Source organism: Asterias rubens, chromosome 6, assembly GCF_902459465.1.
Source record: "Asterias rubens chromosome 6, eAstRub1.3, whole genome shotgun sequence".
In the NCBI taxonomy this organism is placed as follows: Eukaryota; Metazoa; Echinodermata; class Asteroidea; order Forcipulatida; family Asteriidae; genus Asterias; species Asterias rubens.
Window position 1 is genome coordinate 11,582,917 of NC_047067.1, and position 19,043 is coordinate 11,601,959.

Sequence of the window (19,043 nt, forward strand, 5' to 3'; positions counted from 1 at the left end):
TTGCACATGCACAAAAATGACTGTACTGTAACGTGCAATAGTTCATTCTTACTCCACACTTGTGGATGTTTTCGTGCAATATTTAAATTTCTCTGGAAAAAAAACCCGGCTCAAAATCTTTTCGGCTCAAATCGGCCAAATGAATAGATCTAGCATCTTAAAAAATGTATGATGCACTGTTGATTTCAACAATAGAGCAACGTTTGTAATAGACTTTATTCAAAGCGACATCAAGAAAACATAGTGTGTGGAAAGCGGTCTTGGTTTAGTAAAAGTAAAATTTCAAAACACTTTCGTAACCTTTAAGGTGCCAGCACTAGAGGTAGATCTTATTATTTATTTGTTTTCCTTTTTACAGGACACATTGACTTGAATCGGGCTAATGAGTATACGAAAAGCGTTTGAAACCGTTCGTTATAAGATGCCACCGGTGAAAATGCATACGGTTAGAAAGATGTTTTAGAAGTAAAATATAATGACCCACACAAGTCTTGCATTTAGATGGTTTTCTGTTTACATCGTAAATTAACATCGCACGCCATTTTGTGGAGTAAAATTTTTGACACCACAAAATGGCCTAATGTGTTAGTTCGCAAAGTAAAAGCTGTGCAATTTTGAGGCATATTTGTGTGGCTCATTGTATTTTACTTTTGAAACATCTTTCTTTAACCATGCATTTCATAAAAAAACGTTTTCAAATGCTTTTCATAGACCGACTCGCCCCATCCAAGGCAACATGTCCCTTTAAGGATGATTGTGTGAATTTGTAAATGTAGTTGGGTTTTTGTAAAGAAAAGTAAAGAAGTGTATTGTGATTGAAATTATTCTTAAAAGGTTTGGATGTGTCAAAATCAACTGGTTTTCAAAAAATAAAGAACCTCTTAATAGTTGCTGTGCTTTTAAAGCAGCTCTAGGATATTGGTCCGTGTGCCCATGTGCTTTCATGTGTGTACTTTTTGTAGGACAAAAAACACAATGTCCACAGATTTACACTAAAGTTACAGTCTGAAGACAATGATAGTAGAAAACTTCCCTGAAAATATTACTTACTGAGGTGCTGTAGTTATTGGGAAATGAGTAATAAAACAATGTCATGAAAATAATTTTGGTCTCATGACACCAAAATTATTTTAAGCATTTACAAACGTATTTTCATGACATTGTTTTCCTCATTTCTCAAAAAATACAGCATCCCAGTAAGTAATATTTGAAGGGAAGCTTTCCACTATCATTATCTTCATGTAAATCTATGGACATTTTGAAAAAGTACCCAAATCCTTTAAACAGTTCTATTAAGTTGGGCCCTGCGCAATAATGTAAAGCAAGTGACTGAAGTAACACGCTATCCATGGTCAACGCGCAAATTTGCCGTCTATCTTTCTTGCTCACCTGTAAGCACATGCGCTGATAACGAGTTTGTTTCTGCTAACGTGTTAAAGGATTTGGGTACTTTTTGTAACACAATCCACAATGTCCACATATTTACATTAAACTTACACCGTTTGAAGATATTGGAAGGCATACCTTAAAATATATAGTTGCTGTAGTATATGAGAAACGAGTAAAACAATGTCATGAAAATACATTTTTACGTGCTAAAATAATTTTCGTCTCATGATCGCCGAGACGAAAATTATTTTCTCAAAAACTACAGCACCTCAGCAAAAATATTTTCACGGAAGCTTTCTACTATCATATCTCCAAACTGTTTAAAGTTTAGTGTAATTCTGTGGACTTGTGGTTTTTGTCCTACAAAAAGTACATAGACCCTTTAAAGGGAAGGTACACGTTTGGTAATTGTCAAATACCAGTGTTCTCACTAGGTGTATCCCATCACAACCATAAAATAACCAGCCTGTGAAAATTTGGGTTTAATTGGTCATCGAAGTTGCGAGAAAATGATGAAAGAAAAAACACCCTTGTTGGACGAATTTGTGTGCTTTCAGATAGGAATAAAAGACTTCTTGCTAAAGAAGTCTTTTATTATTTGAGTGAGAAATTACTTCTTTCTCAAAAAACTACATTAATTTAGAGGGATTCGTTTCCCACAATGTTTTATACTATCAACAACTCTCCAATGCTCGTTACCAAGTCAGTTTTTGTGTTAATATTTGTTTTGAGTAATAACCAAACGTGTATTTTCCCTTTATAATAACCAGATATGTTTCTTCTGGTTTTTGTGCTGTGTTCAAAGCCTCAATCTTTAGAATTGTCAAACCGAGAACAAAAGAAGAAGAACATAAACCGGCACTATGATAAAACAAAAATTCTTCCGTTGGTGGATGTATTTTAGACAGAAACATTGCAGGACCTTCTTTAAAGAGTAGAGGGATGGTGCAACATTATGTTATCGAAGCTGAAACACTGAATATTTTACATTAATAACAAGGTGTTGAGGAAAAGGTAAGTTCTTATATTTCAGCAACTTGTTTTAAATGGATGTATTCCAGACTTACTTTTAAGGGGTTATATTTCGGATGATCAGTTCGCGAAACCCCTCAACCATTATACAATAATGTAAATGGCGCCATGCAAAACATTATTGGTATGAAAGCAATTTCTATGAAAAATGAAACATTTATGGGTTTAAATATGTTGCAAAAATGCTTTCAACTATAAACAATAATCTACGGTCTGTTTATGAGGCATGATGGCCAACTTTTTCTCTCTTTTTGTCTATGAATGCTCTGTTGGTCCAATTCACCTGACGTCATCAATGACAACAATATTGGTTATGCGCGCCATTTTGGCGATCATAGTTTGCATTAGGGGGCACTTCAGGCAACATTACACGTTTCCGATTTGCCTTACACATATTGAGAGCGTGACAGCAGTCAATAAACGTACATCGATAGATGGGGCTTGTAACATGAACTAAGCTGTGTGAATTAAACCCCACAGGCCACTCTTTGTAATACAAAAAAATTGGGGTTTATGAAACAAACAAATCTGTAAAATACAGCCACGGCAGCCTCCAGAGATAAAATAAAATGTTGTCAAAAATTACCCCAAAACAAAACATTTCGTATAGATCCGACTGAAAAGCTGGTTTTCTTGCACAATATCGGAATTGACCCGACTTCCGGGTCGCTGGGTGCCACACCAAATGCGGGTTACCCGTGGGTCTGTGTATACTAAACCAAAACTGTTTCAGACTGACGCAAAAGCCCCGTATACAAAATGTTTGTTTGGGATCATTCAATTCAATTTCAATTTAATTCAATTTATTATTCACATTACGTTAAAAACATGAAAATTCCCTAACAGTGTGCATCAATGATAAAAAACACATGCAGAATTAAAAATTATATAAACATAAACATGAACGGGACAAAAAACACCGATGCAAAGATGTTTACAACCATCAAAAAAGTTACAGGGGAGATGAAAAAAAAAACACAAAAGAGGAGCAATAATAAAATTAATTTAAAAAATTGACAGTGATGCCAGCAAACCAGGAAAGCATTCTTGGGATCAGCCTGACACAGAAAAGAGTCAGGATCCCGTGAGAATTCGGCTACTTAACACCTGGGCCAAATGTCATGGCTCTGCTTACCGTAAGCACAGAATCGGCGCTTACGGAAGCAGGGAATTCTGTGCTTACGGCAAGCGTATTTCACGGACTAGCGGCAAATTTTGGCTTCTGCTTGGCGTACTTCACATTAATACTAGGTATTCACGCTTACAAGGCTAAGCGCAGAAATTCGGCGCTTGCACGTAAGCGGGGAATCGTGATCGTAAGCACAGAATTCGGCGGTAAGCAGAGCCATGAAATTGGGCCCAGGACTATAGGCCTTCTCAGGCAACCCCTGTGTTCTTCCCGATATTGTTCACAAAGTTTTTTGTTGTTGCGATTTGAACATTGTACACGTTTGGTAATTACTCAAAACAAATATTAACTTAAAAACTGACTTGGTAATGAGCATTTGTGAGCTGTTGGTAGTTTAAAACATTTTTGGAAACGACTCTCTCTGAAGTAACGCAGTTTTTGAGAAAGAGGAAGTTTTTTATTCCTATCTGAAAGCACACAAATTTGTCCATCATTTTCTCGAAAATCCGATGACCAATTGAGCTCAAAATTTCACAGGCTTGTTTTGTATGCTTATGATGGGATACACCAAGTGGGAACACGGGTCTTTGACAATTACCAAACGTGCACCTTCCCTTTAACTGAACTTGCACACCAACAGCCGTAGATACCAAAATCATCACTAAGTGGTTAAAAACTAATAGATATTCCCCTTTCTAGTCGACCGAGGTCAGAATCATATTAAGGCTTGCCCATCCCTGTCCATCCCAATAGATGTTGAAAGATTCTAATAAATTTGCATCGGGGATATCTAATTAATGTTTTACTAATTACTCATTTTATGTTCATTATTTTCAACGCAAAGATAAAGGTAGGCCTACTCTTTCGGTTTTCTGAGAAACGACGTTCATAATATACTTCTTCAGTAATGTCCAAAATGAATCAACTCATTAAGAACCACTTTACTGTCTTTCCGTTAAAGGCAGAGGACACTATTGGTAATTAGTCAAAATAATTATTAGCATAAAACCTCACTTAGTAACGAGTACTGGGGAGAGGTTGATAGTATAAAACAATGTGAGAAACAGCTCCCTCTGAGTGACGTTTTTCGAGAAGGAAGTAATTTTCCACGAATTTGATTTTGAGACCTCAAGTTTACCATTTGAGGTCTTGAAATCAGCCATCTAAAAGCACACAACTTCGTGTGACAATGGGTTCTTTCATAGTTATCTCGCACTCTCCCGACGAGCAATCGAGCTCAAATTTGTACAGGTTTGTTATTTTACGCATATGTTGATAATACACCAAGTGAGACGACTGGTCTTTGACAATTACCAATAGTGCCCACTGTCTTTAACGCCTACTATATAAAGTGAAAGGGTTTTGGCATCAAACTACTCTGTGAGGAAGTCACGTCATTCAGCAACATTGGAGGGGTGTTTCGGGATCAATGACAAATTAAAAGTAGACCTACTGGTAAAATACGTTATACGTGCTATAATTTTCGTGACATTGTTACGCTTTACTCAAAACCACACTCATCAGCACAACATATTTGTTCGGAAGCTTTCTAATATACCGTACACGTTTAATGTCAATCTGTGGACATTGCGTTTTGTGTCCTACAAAACGTACCCAAACCACAGATTTGGCGTTATAGCAATTGACGGCAACAAAATACGCGGGATTTTCAAAATCTCATGCAATTACCAACATGATTGGACATTTTACTATTGGAATTGGACAATGATAACATAATGTGGACCTCCGATTGTAGCCTATAAACGGCTTCATCAAAAAAATTATCTACTTCTATCGTCATTACCACGTCTATATGTTCAAGAATAAACGTCAAGGAGCAATTCCCTAGGCCCACCTGCATAGATCCCCCATGTGCATGCAAAGCATCGACTTTCTGCTTTGAGTGACTGTTATTTTACCGTTCTTGAATGCAAGTGTCATTACATAATACCGTGACAATACAGAGTTATTTAATGATTAGGCCTACATGGAGCATGGAAGTAGAATGGAGGAATTTCCTCTAGCGCTAATTCGATGTACACTGGTGGCAAATGGCTGACCGGTGCAATGGCGTATAGAACCGGTGTCTTGCTCTTTGCAGAATGGAGGAATTTCCTCTAGCATTAATTCGATGTACACTTGTGGCAAATGGCTGACCGGTGCAAATGGCGTATAGAACCGGTGTCTTGCTCTTTGCTCGACGATACACAAGTGTCAAGACCGAGATTCGAACCCACTCTCATTGCACCACAGTAAACGTGTCCACCGTTATTACTCAGACAGTAATAGTGTAGCAAAACAAAATTTGTTTTTGTATGAGCAACCACACCCCAACTTCGGTAGATATGTTTATCTAATCAAGTAGGTCAAGGGTGAGAGCGTCTGTTTCCGACACACTGTCTATGAAGTTTTTAGGAAAGGATAATTAACAGATTCCAAGATAACTTACTCTCACTCTCCGGTGTCAACTTTCCTCAACTGCTCCTCCATGCTAGCCAAAGAAGGAAGTGTGTCCACCAATCGTTTTATGTGGCCTTTTTACTGGAACTGTGAGGCCCGGGTCGGTGCCACATGGTAAGAATACCGCTGATCACGACAGCAATGCGAGCTACAGCAGCGCAATGATTGTGCATGCAAAATTGTGTTGCACACTTGAAGGGACATGTTTTCTTGGATCGGGCGAGTTGGTCTATGAAAAGCGTTCGAAACTGTTTGTTATGGAATGCACATGGTTTAAAGGCAGTGGACACTATTGGTAATTGTCAAAGACCAGTCTTTTCACTTGTTGTATCTAACAAACCTATGAAAATTTGAACTTCCGAGATAATAATGAAAGAAAAAATACCCTTGTCACACGAAGTTGTGTGCGTTTAGATAGTTGATTTCGAGACCTCAAGTTCTAAACTTTAGGTCTCGAAATGAAATTCGTGGAAAACTACTTCTCTCTCGAAAACTATGGCACTTCAGAGGGAGCCGTTTCTCACAATGTTATTATGCTAATAATTATTTTGAGTGATTACCAATAGTGTCCACTGCCTTTAAAGGTGTTTTACAAATATAATACAATGAAGGATCCACACAAATGTGCCTCGAAATTGCACGATTTTCCTTGTACGTCGTGAACTTACACGGCAAGCTATAATTTTGTGGAGTCAAATTTTGACCGTGTTAGTTCGCAGGGATAAAGAGGAAGGGTGTGGTCTGAAAAGCCGAGTGTGCCATAACTTCACCCAACCTAACTGCTTCTTCTCTTTATTTCTTCTCAGTTTCATTGACGCGACTATCCGCGCTAAATCCACCAACTTTTAAAAAAGAAAATTAGCTACTGATGTTTCATGGGCGGACCAGGCCTATTCCTGGGGTTGGGGGCGGGGGGGGGGGGGGCATGATGCGCGGCCCCGCCGTTCAGATTTTTTCAAGAAACAAAAATTTTCCCCGGAAAACGCAGTTGTATACATTTCCCCACTTTCCTATCCTCTCTTAAAGGCACTGGGCACTATCGGTAAATACTTCAAAAAATTTTTTTGAATAAAAACTTAATTGGTAACGAGCAATGGAGAGATTTTGATAGTATACAACATGAGAAACGGCTCCCTCTGAAGTAACGCAGTTTTTGAGAAAGAAGTAATTTCTGACTAAAATATTTGAACTAATGTTTCTGAACGCACATAACTAACTGTGCGACACTGGTGTTTTTTCTTCCAATATTCTCTCGCCATTTCGACGACCGATTGAGTTCAAAGTTTCACAGATTTGTTATTGTATGCATATGTTGAGATACGCCAAGTGGAAGACTAATTTTTGACAATTACCAAAGGTGTCCTGTGTCTTTCGACACGAAGTTGTGTGCTTTCAGATGCTTGATTTCGGGACCTCAAAATCTATTTCTTTCTCGGAAATTGCACTACTTCAGAGGGAGCCGTTTCTCACAATGTTTTATACTACCAACAGCTCTCCATTGCTTGTTACCAAGTAAGTTTTTATGTTAACATCTATTTTGAGTAATTACCAATAGTGTCCAGTGCCTTTAAACAATAGTGTCCAGTGCCTATAAACATAAAAAAAAAAACTAACACCATGGTATCTTCAATAATTGTGTTTATTAAAAAGCAACTAATGTCATCCCCTTTTGCATAGTTAATAAAACAACTGGGATATGTTTTCTCTTTTGAAGACGGCACCATGTTTTTAGTTTATCCAGAGTTCTTGTGTGTTAGCCTTGCAGCTTGTGAGATGTTTTCTCCATTATATAACACTTAGCTATTTAAATTGCTTCAGTGAGCTAAAACAAAAAAATGTTAGGAATACTAAAGGAGCAAGAATGTTATTTTTTTAGCCCCAATTTCATTATTTTGACCACCAGTGTACGGCAGTTTCTGATGTACAAAAAATCAACATAATTGGCAGTCATTATGCAAAATATGTTAAGATAGTAACAATCATAAACCCATGCAAGTAAACACAAAACTGACATGGATTAAAACTCTGAACATCAAGAAGACTATGCTTTGTGAATACATGGCTGAGAAAACTCTTTAATTAATTTGTGCACTTTGAATCTGAAAATATATACGATATTTCAGGCATAATATCTGGTCCTTCGGAAAAAAAAGTAGGAAAAAATGTTATCGAGAACAAGGGCTGAGCTATTATATACACACGCTTTATAAGACATTTAGGCAATTTTAGGCAATTTAAACAAAATTTCTCTGAATTTACTAAGGGCAAACAAATCGAAAATCAGACTAATGTAGGAAGACTATCATGTCTGATCTTTACAATATGATGGCAAACAATGGTTGTATTTGTAATTGAAAATAACATAAATAGTAGCAGGTCTTTGACAGTGCGAGGTGGTTTGATAAAGACTACAATAAGAGGGTGCTGTGAGTGAGTTGTTAGATGCCGAGTTCGTTATTTTGCTGATTTCACACCAACATAGGATTTAAAATTTCTAAAAAGCTATTTCGATTCGAGAAAAATTGTTACATTTAAGGTATTGGTTGAATTAATCCGCTTATGATCAGACAATACAACTTTAATAAGTTTAGTGCTTAGAGCAGTTGTCAACTCGCTTAGTTCAGAGGTTAAAATCTCTTGCATTATTAGCGCAATGTATGTTGATAAACTAAGAGTGTATTTGTATGAACATGAACAAAATTCTGATAAAAGAGTTCCAAAAAAGAGCTTTGATTATGGACTAATCATCCAGTAAACTTTGGTATGTAATAATTACCACTTCGTGGAGTACTCGCATTGGGAAACAAAAACGAATTTCTGACAACCGTATAGCAATTTAGAAGGTTCACACTATTTGTTTTCAAGACCTCAAATATTTTCTTTCGAAAGGGTAACATTTTTAGGATTTTTCTTATTGAAAAGCTTTCCCAAACACTATATTCTGAGAGGTTTTACTTATATATTATTCAGCTTTTAAACTCCTAAAAGTTTAACTGTAAATATTTCAGGTCTTGGAAACAAACAGTTCTGGTTCATATTTTAAGTTATTTGCCAGTGGGTCCTTTCACAGAACTCGGGAATACAGTGCTTTTAAAGGCAGTGGACACTATTGGCAATTACTCAAAATAATTATCAGCATAAAACCTCTTTTGGTAACGAGTAATGGGGAGAGGTTGACAGTATAAAAGATTGTGAGAAACGGTTCCCTCTGAAGTGACGTAGTTTTCGAGAAAGAAGTGATTTTCCATGAATTTGGTTTCGAGACCTCAAGCTTAGAATTTGAGGTCCCGAAATCAAGCATCTGAACGCACACAACTTGTTGTGACAAGGGTGTTTTTTCTTTCATAGTTATCTTGCATCTCCGACGACCAATCGAGTACAAATTTTCACAACATATGCATAAAATAACAAACCTGTTTGTTATTGTATGCATATGTTGAGATACACCAAGTGAGAAGACTGGTCTTTGACAATTGCCAATAGTGTCCACTGTCTTTATTAAAGGGAGGGTACACGTTTGGTAATTGTCAAAGACCAGTCTTCTCACTTGGTATATCCCATCATAACCATAAAATATCAAGCCTGTAAAAATTTGAGCTTTATTGGTCATCGAAGTTATGAATGAAAAAACACCCTTGTTGGACAAATTTGTGTGCTTTCAGATAAGAATAAAAGACTTCTAGCTAGAAGTCTTTAATTATTTTAGTGAGAAATTACCTCTTCTCAAAAACTACGTTACTTCAGAGGGAGTCGTTTTCCACAATGTTTTATACTATCAATAGCTCTCCAATGCTCGTTAGTAAGGTTTTATGTTATTATTTGTTTTGAGTAATTACCAAATGTGTACCTTCTCTTTAATACACATCCGTGTAATGGTAAAAACAAATTATGGATGTATACTAATGATCCCTGATGCCAAAATAACACCTATTACACAGATTTGTTGTTTCATGTAAATATTGGGTCACACAAAGTGTGGATACTGGTCTCATGCTTAAGAAAAATACTATTTCATAAAAAAAATACAATTTCTTCATAAAAAAGGAACTTAAGATTTCAGGTTATAAAGGAAAGACTTTGGCATCAGTTGAGTTAAAATCGGTACAAAAATATTGATTTTTTAAATCATTCTCTGAAATCATAATTCACATTGATTGGTGAGTGAAAGGTGACCAAAAAAAACAGGTTTTCTAAATCTACTGCGCATTTTCATCACTGCGTTGTTTACCCATAAACAAGGCTTTTAATAGACCTTTATCATGCTTTTTTCCATCTTGGTCATGTTCCTTGTATCGAATAACAAAAATGAATGCAAATCATCATTTTGCAAATAGGAACCACACTATTTTTTTTTCCTGCCTTGATTTGGTTACATTGATATCATTGGTAAAAAATTCAAGATGGCTGCACCGTGATAAAAGGTCTATAGGTCAGGTTCGAGCAGGGACCATTTGTCATCACTAGTCAATATTCCATGGTGACCTATGCATTCAATACATACTGGGCACCAGAATTTTTTTCAAATGGTCGACAATGGTCAACTATAGTCCCTTGCTTGAATTTGCTCTTGGTGGCGCTATTACTTTTTGCAGACAATTTCAACGTACTCCCAGGGTGAATTTGTGCCAAAGTTGTCTCGTGAAAACTTGCTGACATCCGCCATGTATTCTTTACAGACTGCATCAGGAATCGAAAATGATAGGTTCAACACTCCGTAAATATAACCTAAGGAAAGAACAAATGAAAACACGATGTTGGAAATTTCGATACAAACAAATTTTTATCAGATGCCTTGAAAAACAGCTGGAAAACTATCAGAACAGGAGCTGACCTACATATCATGGTAAGCAATAATAGTGTAGTGTGTTGCTCAAAGGCATGTTACAGAATTGGTAAGAAACAAAAATCGTGAAGATCACAGATTAACATAAAACTTACACGGTCTAATGATGATGATAGTTTAAAACATCCCTTGATATACTTCTGTCTAAAACTTCATTTTTGATGAGAAATAAATAAATAATCTAATTTCGGGTTTGGAGTTTATCGCTCAGTGAGCGTTTATGTCAATTTTGTTTTCGGCATCGATGCAATGCAAAATTTGTGATCGGTTGCAAAAGCAAGTCCTTGGCAATAAACAAAGAAGAAGTCAACTCCCGTTATGACAAGCTCTAATATTACGAGGTTCCGGATAATACAAGGTTTTTCGCCCATCCCGAACTGCCCGATGCGTGTTTCAATGAATTCAAATATTGATTCCACAAGCACGGTTGCAGTTATTATGAGGTAATTTGGGCGACCCATTACGAGCAAAACATTGTTTCAAACACTTTTATAAAAAGAGAAAAATACAAAAACCAACAAAGAAATACCTGTACAGCCTGTCAAGTCAATATTTGTGGCTTTAAAGACAGTGGACACTATTGGTAATTGTCAAAGACCAGTCTTCTCACTTGGTGTATCTCATTATATACATAAAACAACAAACCTGTGAAAGTTTGAGCTCAATCGGTCGTCGAAGTTGTGAGATAATAATGAAAGAAAAAACACCTTTGTCATAGAAGTTGTGTGCTTTCAAATGCTTGATTTCGAGACCTCAAGTTCTAAATCTGAGGTCTCGTAATCAAATTCGGGGAAAATTACTTCTTTCTCGAAAACTACTCCACTTCAGAGGGAGCCGTTTCTCACAATGTTATATACTACCAACCTCTCCCCATTACTCGTTACCAACTAAGGTTTCGTGCTCATAATTATTTTGAGTAATCACCAATAGTGTCCACTGCCTTTAAGACATACAATAGAGGTGGTGGTAAGTGGCAGTATCGCTAGCAACACTGTATCCTTACCTGAGGCATCATCATCATCATAGTCATCCTCAGCAAGATCGTGATCCTGATACACTTGAACGTCTTGGAATCCTACACTCTCAATCATTCCCTTCACTTTGTCGGCCGTAGACTCGATGATAATGTTCTTTCCCTTTGCATCCTGAATTTAAGATGAGTAGGTGGATTTGTTTTTTTGTAAGACTTGTCATGATAGATTAAAGTTTGTGAAATTTTTAAACTGATTTCTGTGACTTTGGATTGTATGCTAGACTTTAATGTCAGGTTTTAAAGGCAGTGGACACTATTATATTGGTAATTGTGAAAAACTAGCCCTCACAGTTGGTGTATCTCAACATATGCATAAAATAACAAACCTGTGAAAGTTTGAGCTCAATCGGTCATCGGACTTGCGAGATATTAATGAAAGAAGAAAACACCCTTGTCACACGCAGTTGTGTGCGTTTAGATGGTTGATTTCGAGACCTCAAGTTCTAAATCTGAGGTCTCGAAATCAAATTCATTGAAAATTACTTCTTTCTCAAAAACTATGCCACTTCAGAGGAAGCCGTTTCTCACGATGTTTTATACCATCAACCTCTCCCCATTACTGGTCACCAAAAAAGGTTTTATGCTGATAATTATTTTGAGTAATTACCAATAGTGTCCACTGCCTTTAATGATGGTTATTTTTTAATGATTGAGAATGCTGTTGCAATTCAGCAATGTAATGCGAAAACATTTTTAAATAAATAAATCATAGGCTTCTACCAACACGTAGCCTTGACTCAAGAAGGCTGTTGGCGTAGTGTGCCCCGGCCCGGCACGATTCATGATCTGCACGCAGTGCATACACGAACAACGTATACATTGTATGTACAGTACATTGTACAGCGAGAACAGTATAGCAAAGTTGTGACTGCGATGTACCGTTGCAAATTATACACCATTGGTTTCCAGCGACTTACAGTAAACAACCTACTGGACCCAGTAGGGATGTCTCTCTCGCCTAGCGCCATTGCCATATTTTACAACAGCCACTTGCTTGTTTTCCTCAACGAGCACGTGCGATTGCTTGCAGAACGTTGTGATTGACATCGCAGCGAGAGTGAATAGGTCAACCAGCAACCCATGAGAATGGGTTGCTTTTTTAGTAAACATTAGCATAATGAGCTCCGCCCCAAGTTTTGGCAGATACAAAACCTTCAAGGCGCTACTTAGAAAGTAATCATGTACAATGTACAGTGAAGGTACAGTACATGTACAGTATGTGTATATACGCTGTACACGTATTATATGGACACTTTGTGTTATGTATGGGGCTGGGGGCATGTGCCAAATTTACCAATAGTGTCCAGTGGGGGTATTGCTTTTCAGTGGGGGTGGGGGGGCACTACATCCATCTGAATATATTTGCAAGGGCAGCGGGGGGTGGGGGGTGGGGCACTGGACAATTGTGAAAGACTGACCCTACTTTTAAACGACACAAACCTTGACAAGTGGTCCCCATTTTGGATGGTTCCTGACATAAGCCTCTGCCTTAGTCGTCCAGCCACGCTTGTCCCCGATGTACGTTAGGTGCAACTTCCCTCCTGGCTTCAGACAGTCGTACATGTTCTTCAACGCTTTCGGCTGGTCTTCAATGAAGTGCAGCGTAAAGCCACTCATAATGGTATCAAAGTTGTTCTGCCATTCCTTACTGCAGTCACCCAGATCGGTCCCAAAGTCTGCCACCTTGTAGATGATGTTGGGGCAGGTGTTTTTCTCGTTCGCCTTTTTAATCTCGCCAGCATCAATGTCAATACCTGTACAGAATAAGAAAGGGTGGAAGTGAACTGATCAGCAGAGAATGTGATACATGTAGCAAACGGTTACAAACGCTTTTCAAAGACCAACTCGACTGATCCAAGGCAATGTGTTCCTTTGAGCAAGACACTAAAACCATTATTGCTTCAAAAATTTGGCTACTGGTGCTGCATACTCCAAGGAGGTGAGAAGGTTCCAGGACAGCTCAAGGCCCATGGAACAGGGGCAGGTAACAACACAGGTATTTACTTGCACTGACTTCATCCCAGTGTGGTTAAAATATTACACTGAGCTTTGGATGCTAATTCCAGACTCCCATGTTTTTTTTAATGAAGTTTGGCTGGCTGTATAATGTTGGTCAGATACACCTCAAGCTAGGCCCAATTTCATAGAGCTGCTAAGCACAAAAATTTGCTTAGCATGAATTTTTTGCCTGGATAAAAACAGGATTACCAACCAAATTTCAACATGATTTTCAGGATAAGCAAACAGCTGAATAGCATTAACAAGCAATATGCAATAAGAGGAAGAAATTTCGTGCTAAGCTAATTTTTGTGACTATAGCAACTCTATGAATTTGGGCCCAGGACAGTATACTAGCCAAGCAGTTACAGTGCGGTGTAGCTGCGGGGACGATACACACACCCTTGATCCCAGTATGTGTGTGTGAGTCAGTCGCAATCTCGCGATAATCGCGATATATCGATTAAATATTGGGATGTATTTGCTAGCTGAGACATCTTGCACCCCATAGGTTTGGAGTAAAACCAGAAGAATAGGTCATTAGAACACCTCTCTTATGCTAGGACTGTCTCTTCTACAACTTTCACTTGGAGTTTTAAGACTGATAATGTCAAATTTCATTAATCGCGATTATATTGAATATCGCGATATATTGTCGGCGATATATCGTGAATAAAATAAATCAATATCGCCCAAGCTTAGTTTCAACTCGACATTTCGATCAGTATGCTCTGATCGTCTTCTGGAGAAAGCTGGACTCTGATGCTGCATGCTGCCTAGGTGGATTGGTGATGCACGAAGGCGGGAAATAGAGGCCTACATGTACATTGTTCAACTTCTCCAAACACCTACCTACCTACAATGGAATGGACTTGGCTAGACAGCTGGTCCAAGAATTCACCCTCAGCGCATCCTATGTCCATCAAGCGATGCCCCTTATCTAGTGCTATACGGGCGATGAACTCTTCCTTAAAGGCTTGTTTAACCTTGCTAAGCTTGGAGTTCTCCCAATCCCATTCCTCATCAGCGTGAGCGTGCTGCTGTTCTTGCTCTGCCATTGTAAGGACAATCTGCTGGATCTGATAAAAAAATATAATAATAAATAAATAACAATATAACTAGACATTAGTTGTATGTGAACCTGTTGCTGTCCATAAAAAAAAATGTTATATTGGCAAAACGGGCCCCCCAAAAAAGGGTAGGTAGGGATTCAAAAAGAAGAAGATTTTCCCCCCTCCCAGTAACAAATTATATGTTTTCTAATTGTTTAAGCTGATACTATACACGATAACAAAAGAAAACAAGGCTACACACAACAAATAGTATATTTTTAAACTCTTGATGACATTTATTTTATTTTTTATGTCTTGAATAGATTTTAATCATTAAATTTCTTCCCTTGAAGAAATTAAAATATTCAGGAACGGCCGTATTTTTAGGGTAGATCGGGTTTACGCCACTTAACATTTTGTTTTTAATGCTTGGATTTTAACGCTCCAGCGTTTTAAAGTGAGCATGCCATTGCCATTTTAGATAGGAGACCCCTCATCTTTGTCAGGCCCTTTGTCTGCTAAAGCCATTATACACTTTCGGAACAGAAAACAAAAATAAAAGTTCACAGATTTACAAATTAGTTACAGGATTTACAGAAGGTAATGGTTAAAGACTTCTCTTTAAATATTTTTCAAAGAAATGCTTTACTTTTTGAGAAAACATTAAAACAATTATTAATTCTCGATGTCGAGAATTACAGATTTATTATAAACACATGTCATGACACGGCAAAACGTGCGGAAACAAGGCTGGGTTTTTCCCGTTATTATCTCGCTACTCCGATGACCGATTGAGCCTAAATTTTCACAGGTTTGTAATTTTTTTATTTAAGTTGTGATACACGAAGTGTGCGCCTCGGACCATACTGTTTATCAAAAGTGTCCAATGGCTGGTAGTATACATGATAACAAAAGAAAACAAGGCTTCACACAACAAATAGTACATTTTTAAACTCTTGATGACATTTATTTAATTTTTTATGTCTTTAATAGATTTTAATCGTTAAATTTCTTCCCTTGAATAAATAAAAATATTCAGGGTCGGCCATATTTTTAGGGTAGGTCGGGTTAACATTTTTGTGTTTAATGCCTTAGGTTTTGCTTGGAATTTAACGCTCCAGCGTTAAACAGTGAGCATGCCATTGCCATTTGAGATAGGAGACCCCTCATCTTTGTCAGGCCCTTTGTCTGTTTACTGGAGGTAGAACTAGTGCCTACTTACCTTAGCCAAATCTTCATTCTATTAGGGACTTCAAAACTCTTTTTACACCCCATTCAATGTGCCCTATTCAGGCCTGATACTTCACGGAGGCAGCAAAGGCGATTGCCTCCGTGTCCCCTGGTCATTGCCTTGGTGCCCTTGAAATGCTCCAGTACAAATTTGCAATTTCATCATAGGGTGCCCTTTACCAAGAAGAAATTGCCTTGGTGCCCTTGCCCTCTCAAAAATGAAGCATACAGCCCTTCCTATTTGCTAAGAAGAGGTATAGACTAGCCCTGGTGGTCTTACACTTTCGTATTGTACTACAGGGTCCATTTCTGGGGTAGAAAATTTTCAAAGCTTCATAACTTACCTGCAAGAAACCACTAATTTCAACAGATTCACATTCCTTGGCAGCCTACACTGTATATTTTTCTGCGCTGGGTTTTGATCGTCACATATTCATGAAATAATGCAGCTCCCAATGTTTAGGCATTCCCATTTTGTTTTGTACTCCCACAGTCTGCCGTGTGTACGCAAAACACGCAAATCTTGCGTTGCGTTTGCGTGTTAATGCTGTGCAGTCAGGATACAGTGACCAATTCACGTGTCTTGCATCTTGCACGCGAAGGTATTTACGCGTACGCACTGCAGAAGACAACACAGTGAGAAAACAATCAAAGCGTGAATTTTTTAATGTTGGGAGCTGCATTATTTCCACGAAAATTACGGATTTGTGAGCGCAATCAACAAATTTCCGCAAAAATATTCTGCGAAATTTTTAATTTGCGCTATGCAGAATAGGCAAATTTGTGTGTCGAGCTCCAGTTTGCGCAATTTGAAGATTGCGCATCTTCGTGTGCAAAATAATGAATAATGAAAAATGAAAAAAAGCCTCACGTCATTTCAAAAATGCCGGAACGCAAATCTAAAACTTTCATTCTCATGGCCTAAGATTTGAGTTATGAGGCTTTGAAAATTTTCCGCCGAAGAAACGGACCAATAATAGTTAGGACTATCTGTGTATAGAGAAAGAGTCCTATATGGCTAGGTAGATTTGATGATGAATTGACAATGATATTGATGGTTCAGGAAATGTATTTATTTACTTTTGACAATCCTGTTTGGACTTGAACTTCCAAGTTCCAATGGAAGTCAGTAAAACATTTATTTCAATGCTCAATGCTGGTATACATTACATTTACAAAAATGGCACATGTTGAAATTACCCAAGTAAAACTACAGTAGCATGCGATAATACATTTTGTGCACAATAATAAGGGAATAAAAGAGTAGTAGTAGGTGACGAGTTCTTAAAAATCAGATTTGATGAAAGCCAGTAATTATTCACACTTTCAAGTCTTAATATATGGTTGCATACTTCATATTGACAAACGAAGATAATTAGCGCATCGGTTGATATGGGATCATTAGTTTTTTCCAAATTCAAAGAAAAAGGCATATTACCGTGAAAACTGGTAAGAAAGAGGAGGATACAATACAGCTAGCTTGCTAGCCCCCCCACCCCCCTGACACTTGCCACTGATGTGACTGACACTTTGTGACAGCTAGATATTTTTTAATAAACATGATTATAATATACAAATTTATGTAAAGGTGGTCGCAAGATACGGAATCTTTCACAGGGCTCTGTGCAATGTGTTTATACATACCTTCAACTTTGGAATACAGCAAACACTATTTAATGAAGTTTTTGTTAATAGCCTTCAGTCACTCACCACACCTTGCAAGCGACTTCTTTCATGTCTTTGGAGTTTGATTTTGATGTTGCTTTGTGATTAACAACATGGTGACCTGTTGCAACCTAGATTACATATCGTTTATTACAGTCTAGGTTTAAGACGCTGGTGAACTAAGGTAACATTGAGGGCGCTGTTTCGATCGAGCGATCATGCAGCGAGCCGTGGGATAGACGTACCCACAGACATAAGCAGAAATCTATGAAATTATTCCTTTTCACTATAGGCATGCAAAATCACAATATTTACAAAACCATGCTTTATCACACATAGTTCCCCATCGCGAACCCATGGTCAAACATAGCAGAGTCGCATCGACCAAAGATTTTGATACTGAAAACTGAATCCTATAATATAATGAACTCAGGGGCCAATTTCGTAGAACTGCTTAAGCAAAAAATTTGCTTAAGCACGAAAATAGCTCACCTATTTTACACATGTTACTGGCCAAAATTTCATGCAATATACATTGCTTGTGACTGGTATTTAGCTGTTGTTCACTTAGCATAACAATTGAGTGGAGTCTTGGCCGGTAATCTGATTTTACTAAGCAAGGATTTTTGTGCTTAAGCAAAATTGTGTGCTTAAGCAGCTCTATGAAATTGGGCCCTGTTCTTGGAAACCCCCCCCCCTAACTTTTGTCTTACCCCCAAACCTGCATCTGTTTATGAGGCAAAAGAGCACCACACTGCCAACTCGCTGGACCATTTCTGCTTCTAGGCCGGACGCCTAAAGCCAGGTTCATACTCACTCATGTTCTACTAGAGAGGACCCCTTTTCTAAATCAACCATTTAAACTAATACAAAAATTCTTCCCCTGTAATAAATTTTCTGTTAATTAAAAAGTAAATCCCCTTACGTTTGTCAGCTTAAATGTTATCCGGTTTTAATGGTATGTTTTTGCATAATAAGATGAGGCCAAATGATTTGAAGAGCAGGTGTGACCATTAGGTCAAAATACGTGCCTGATATTAAGCTCAACAATTGTTTTAATAACAAAATAATGGGCAAACTGTCGAGTGACCAAAATGTTTGCTGGCGTTATCCTCTAGAAACTTATAGCAACCTTTGGTGTTTTTAATCAGCTCTTCATAATTTGGCATAGTGATAGTTTAGTCACCGGGGAGTGGGTTCGAGTCCCGGTGG

General features: G+C 37.8%; 1 protein-coding gene across 1 annotated transcript; it reads right to left on the minus strand.

The window, feature by feature from the left end:
- Positions 1-10,353: 10,353 nt before the first annotated feature.
- On the minus strand, positions 10,354-17,926 carry LOC117291128 (phosphoethanolamine N-methyltransferase-like). The gene is made up of 5 exons (XM_033772673.1): positions 17,811-17,926; positions 14,741-14,963; positions 13,327-13,640; positions 11,857-11,998; positions 10,354-10,735 (listed from the first exon to the last, which is right to left on the minus strand). The coding sequence occupies exons 2-5, from the start codon at positions 14,940-14,942 to the stop codon at positions 10,590-10,592; spliced, it is 804 nt and encodes a 267-aa protein (XP_033628564.1). The 5' UTR covers positions 14,943-14,963; positions 17,811-17,926; the 3' UTR covers positions 10,354-10,589.
- Between the last annotated feature and the right edge of the window lie 1,117 nt (positions 17,927-19,043).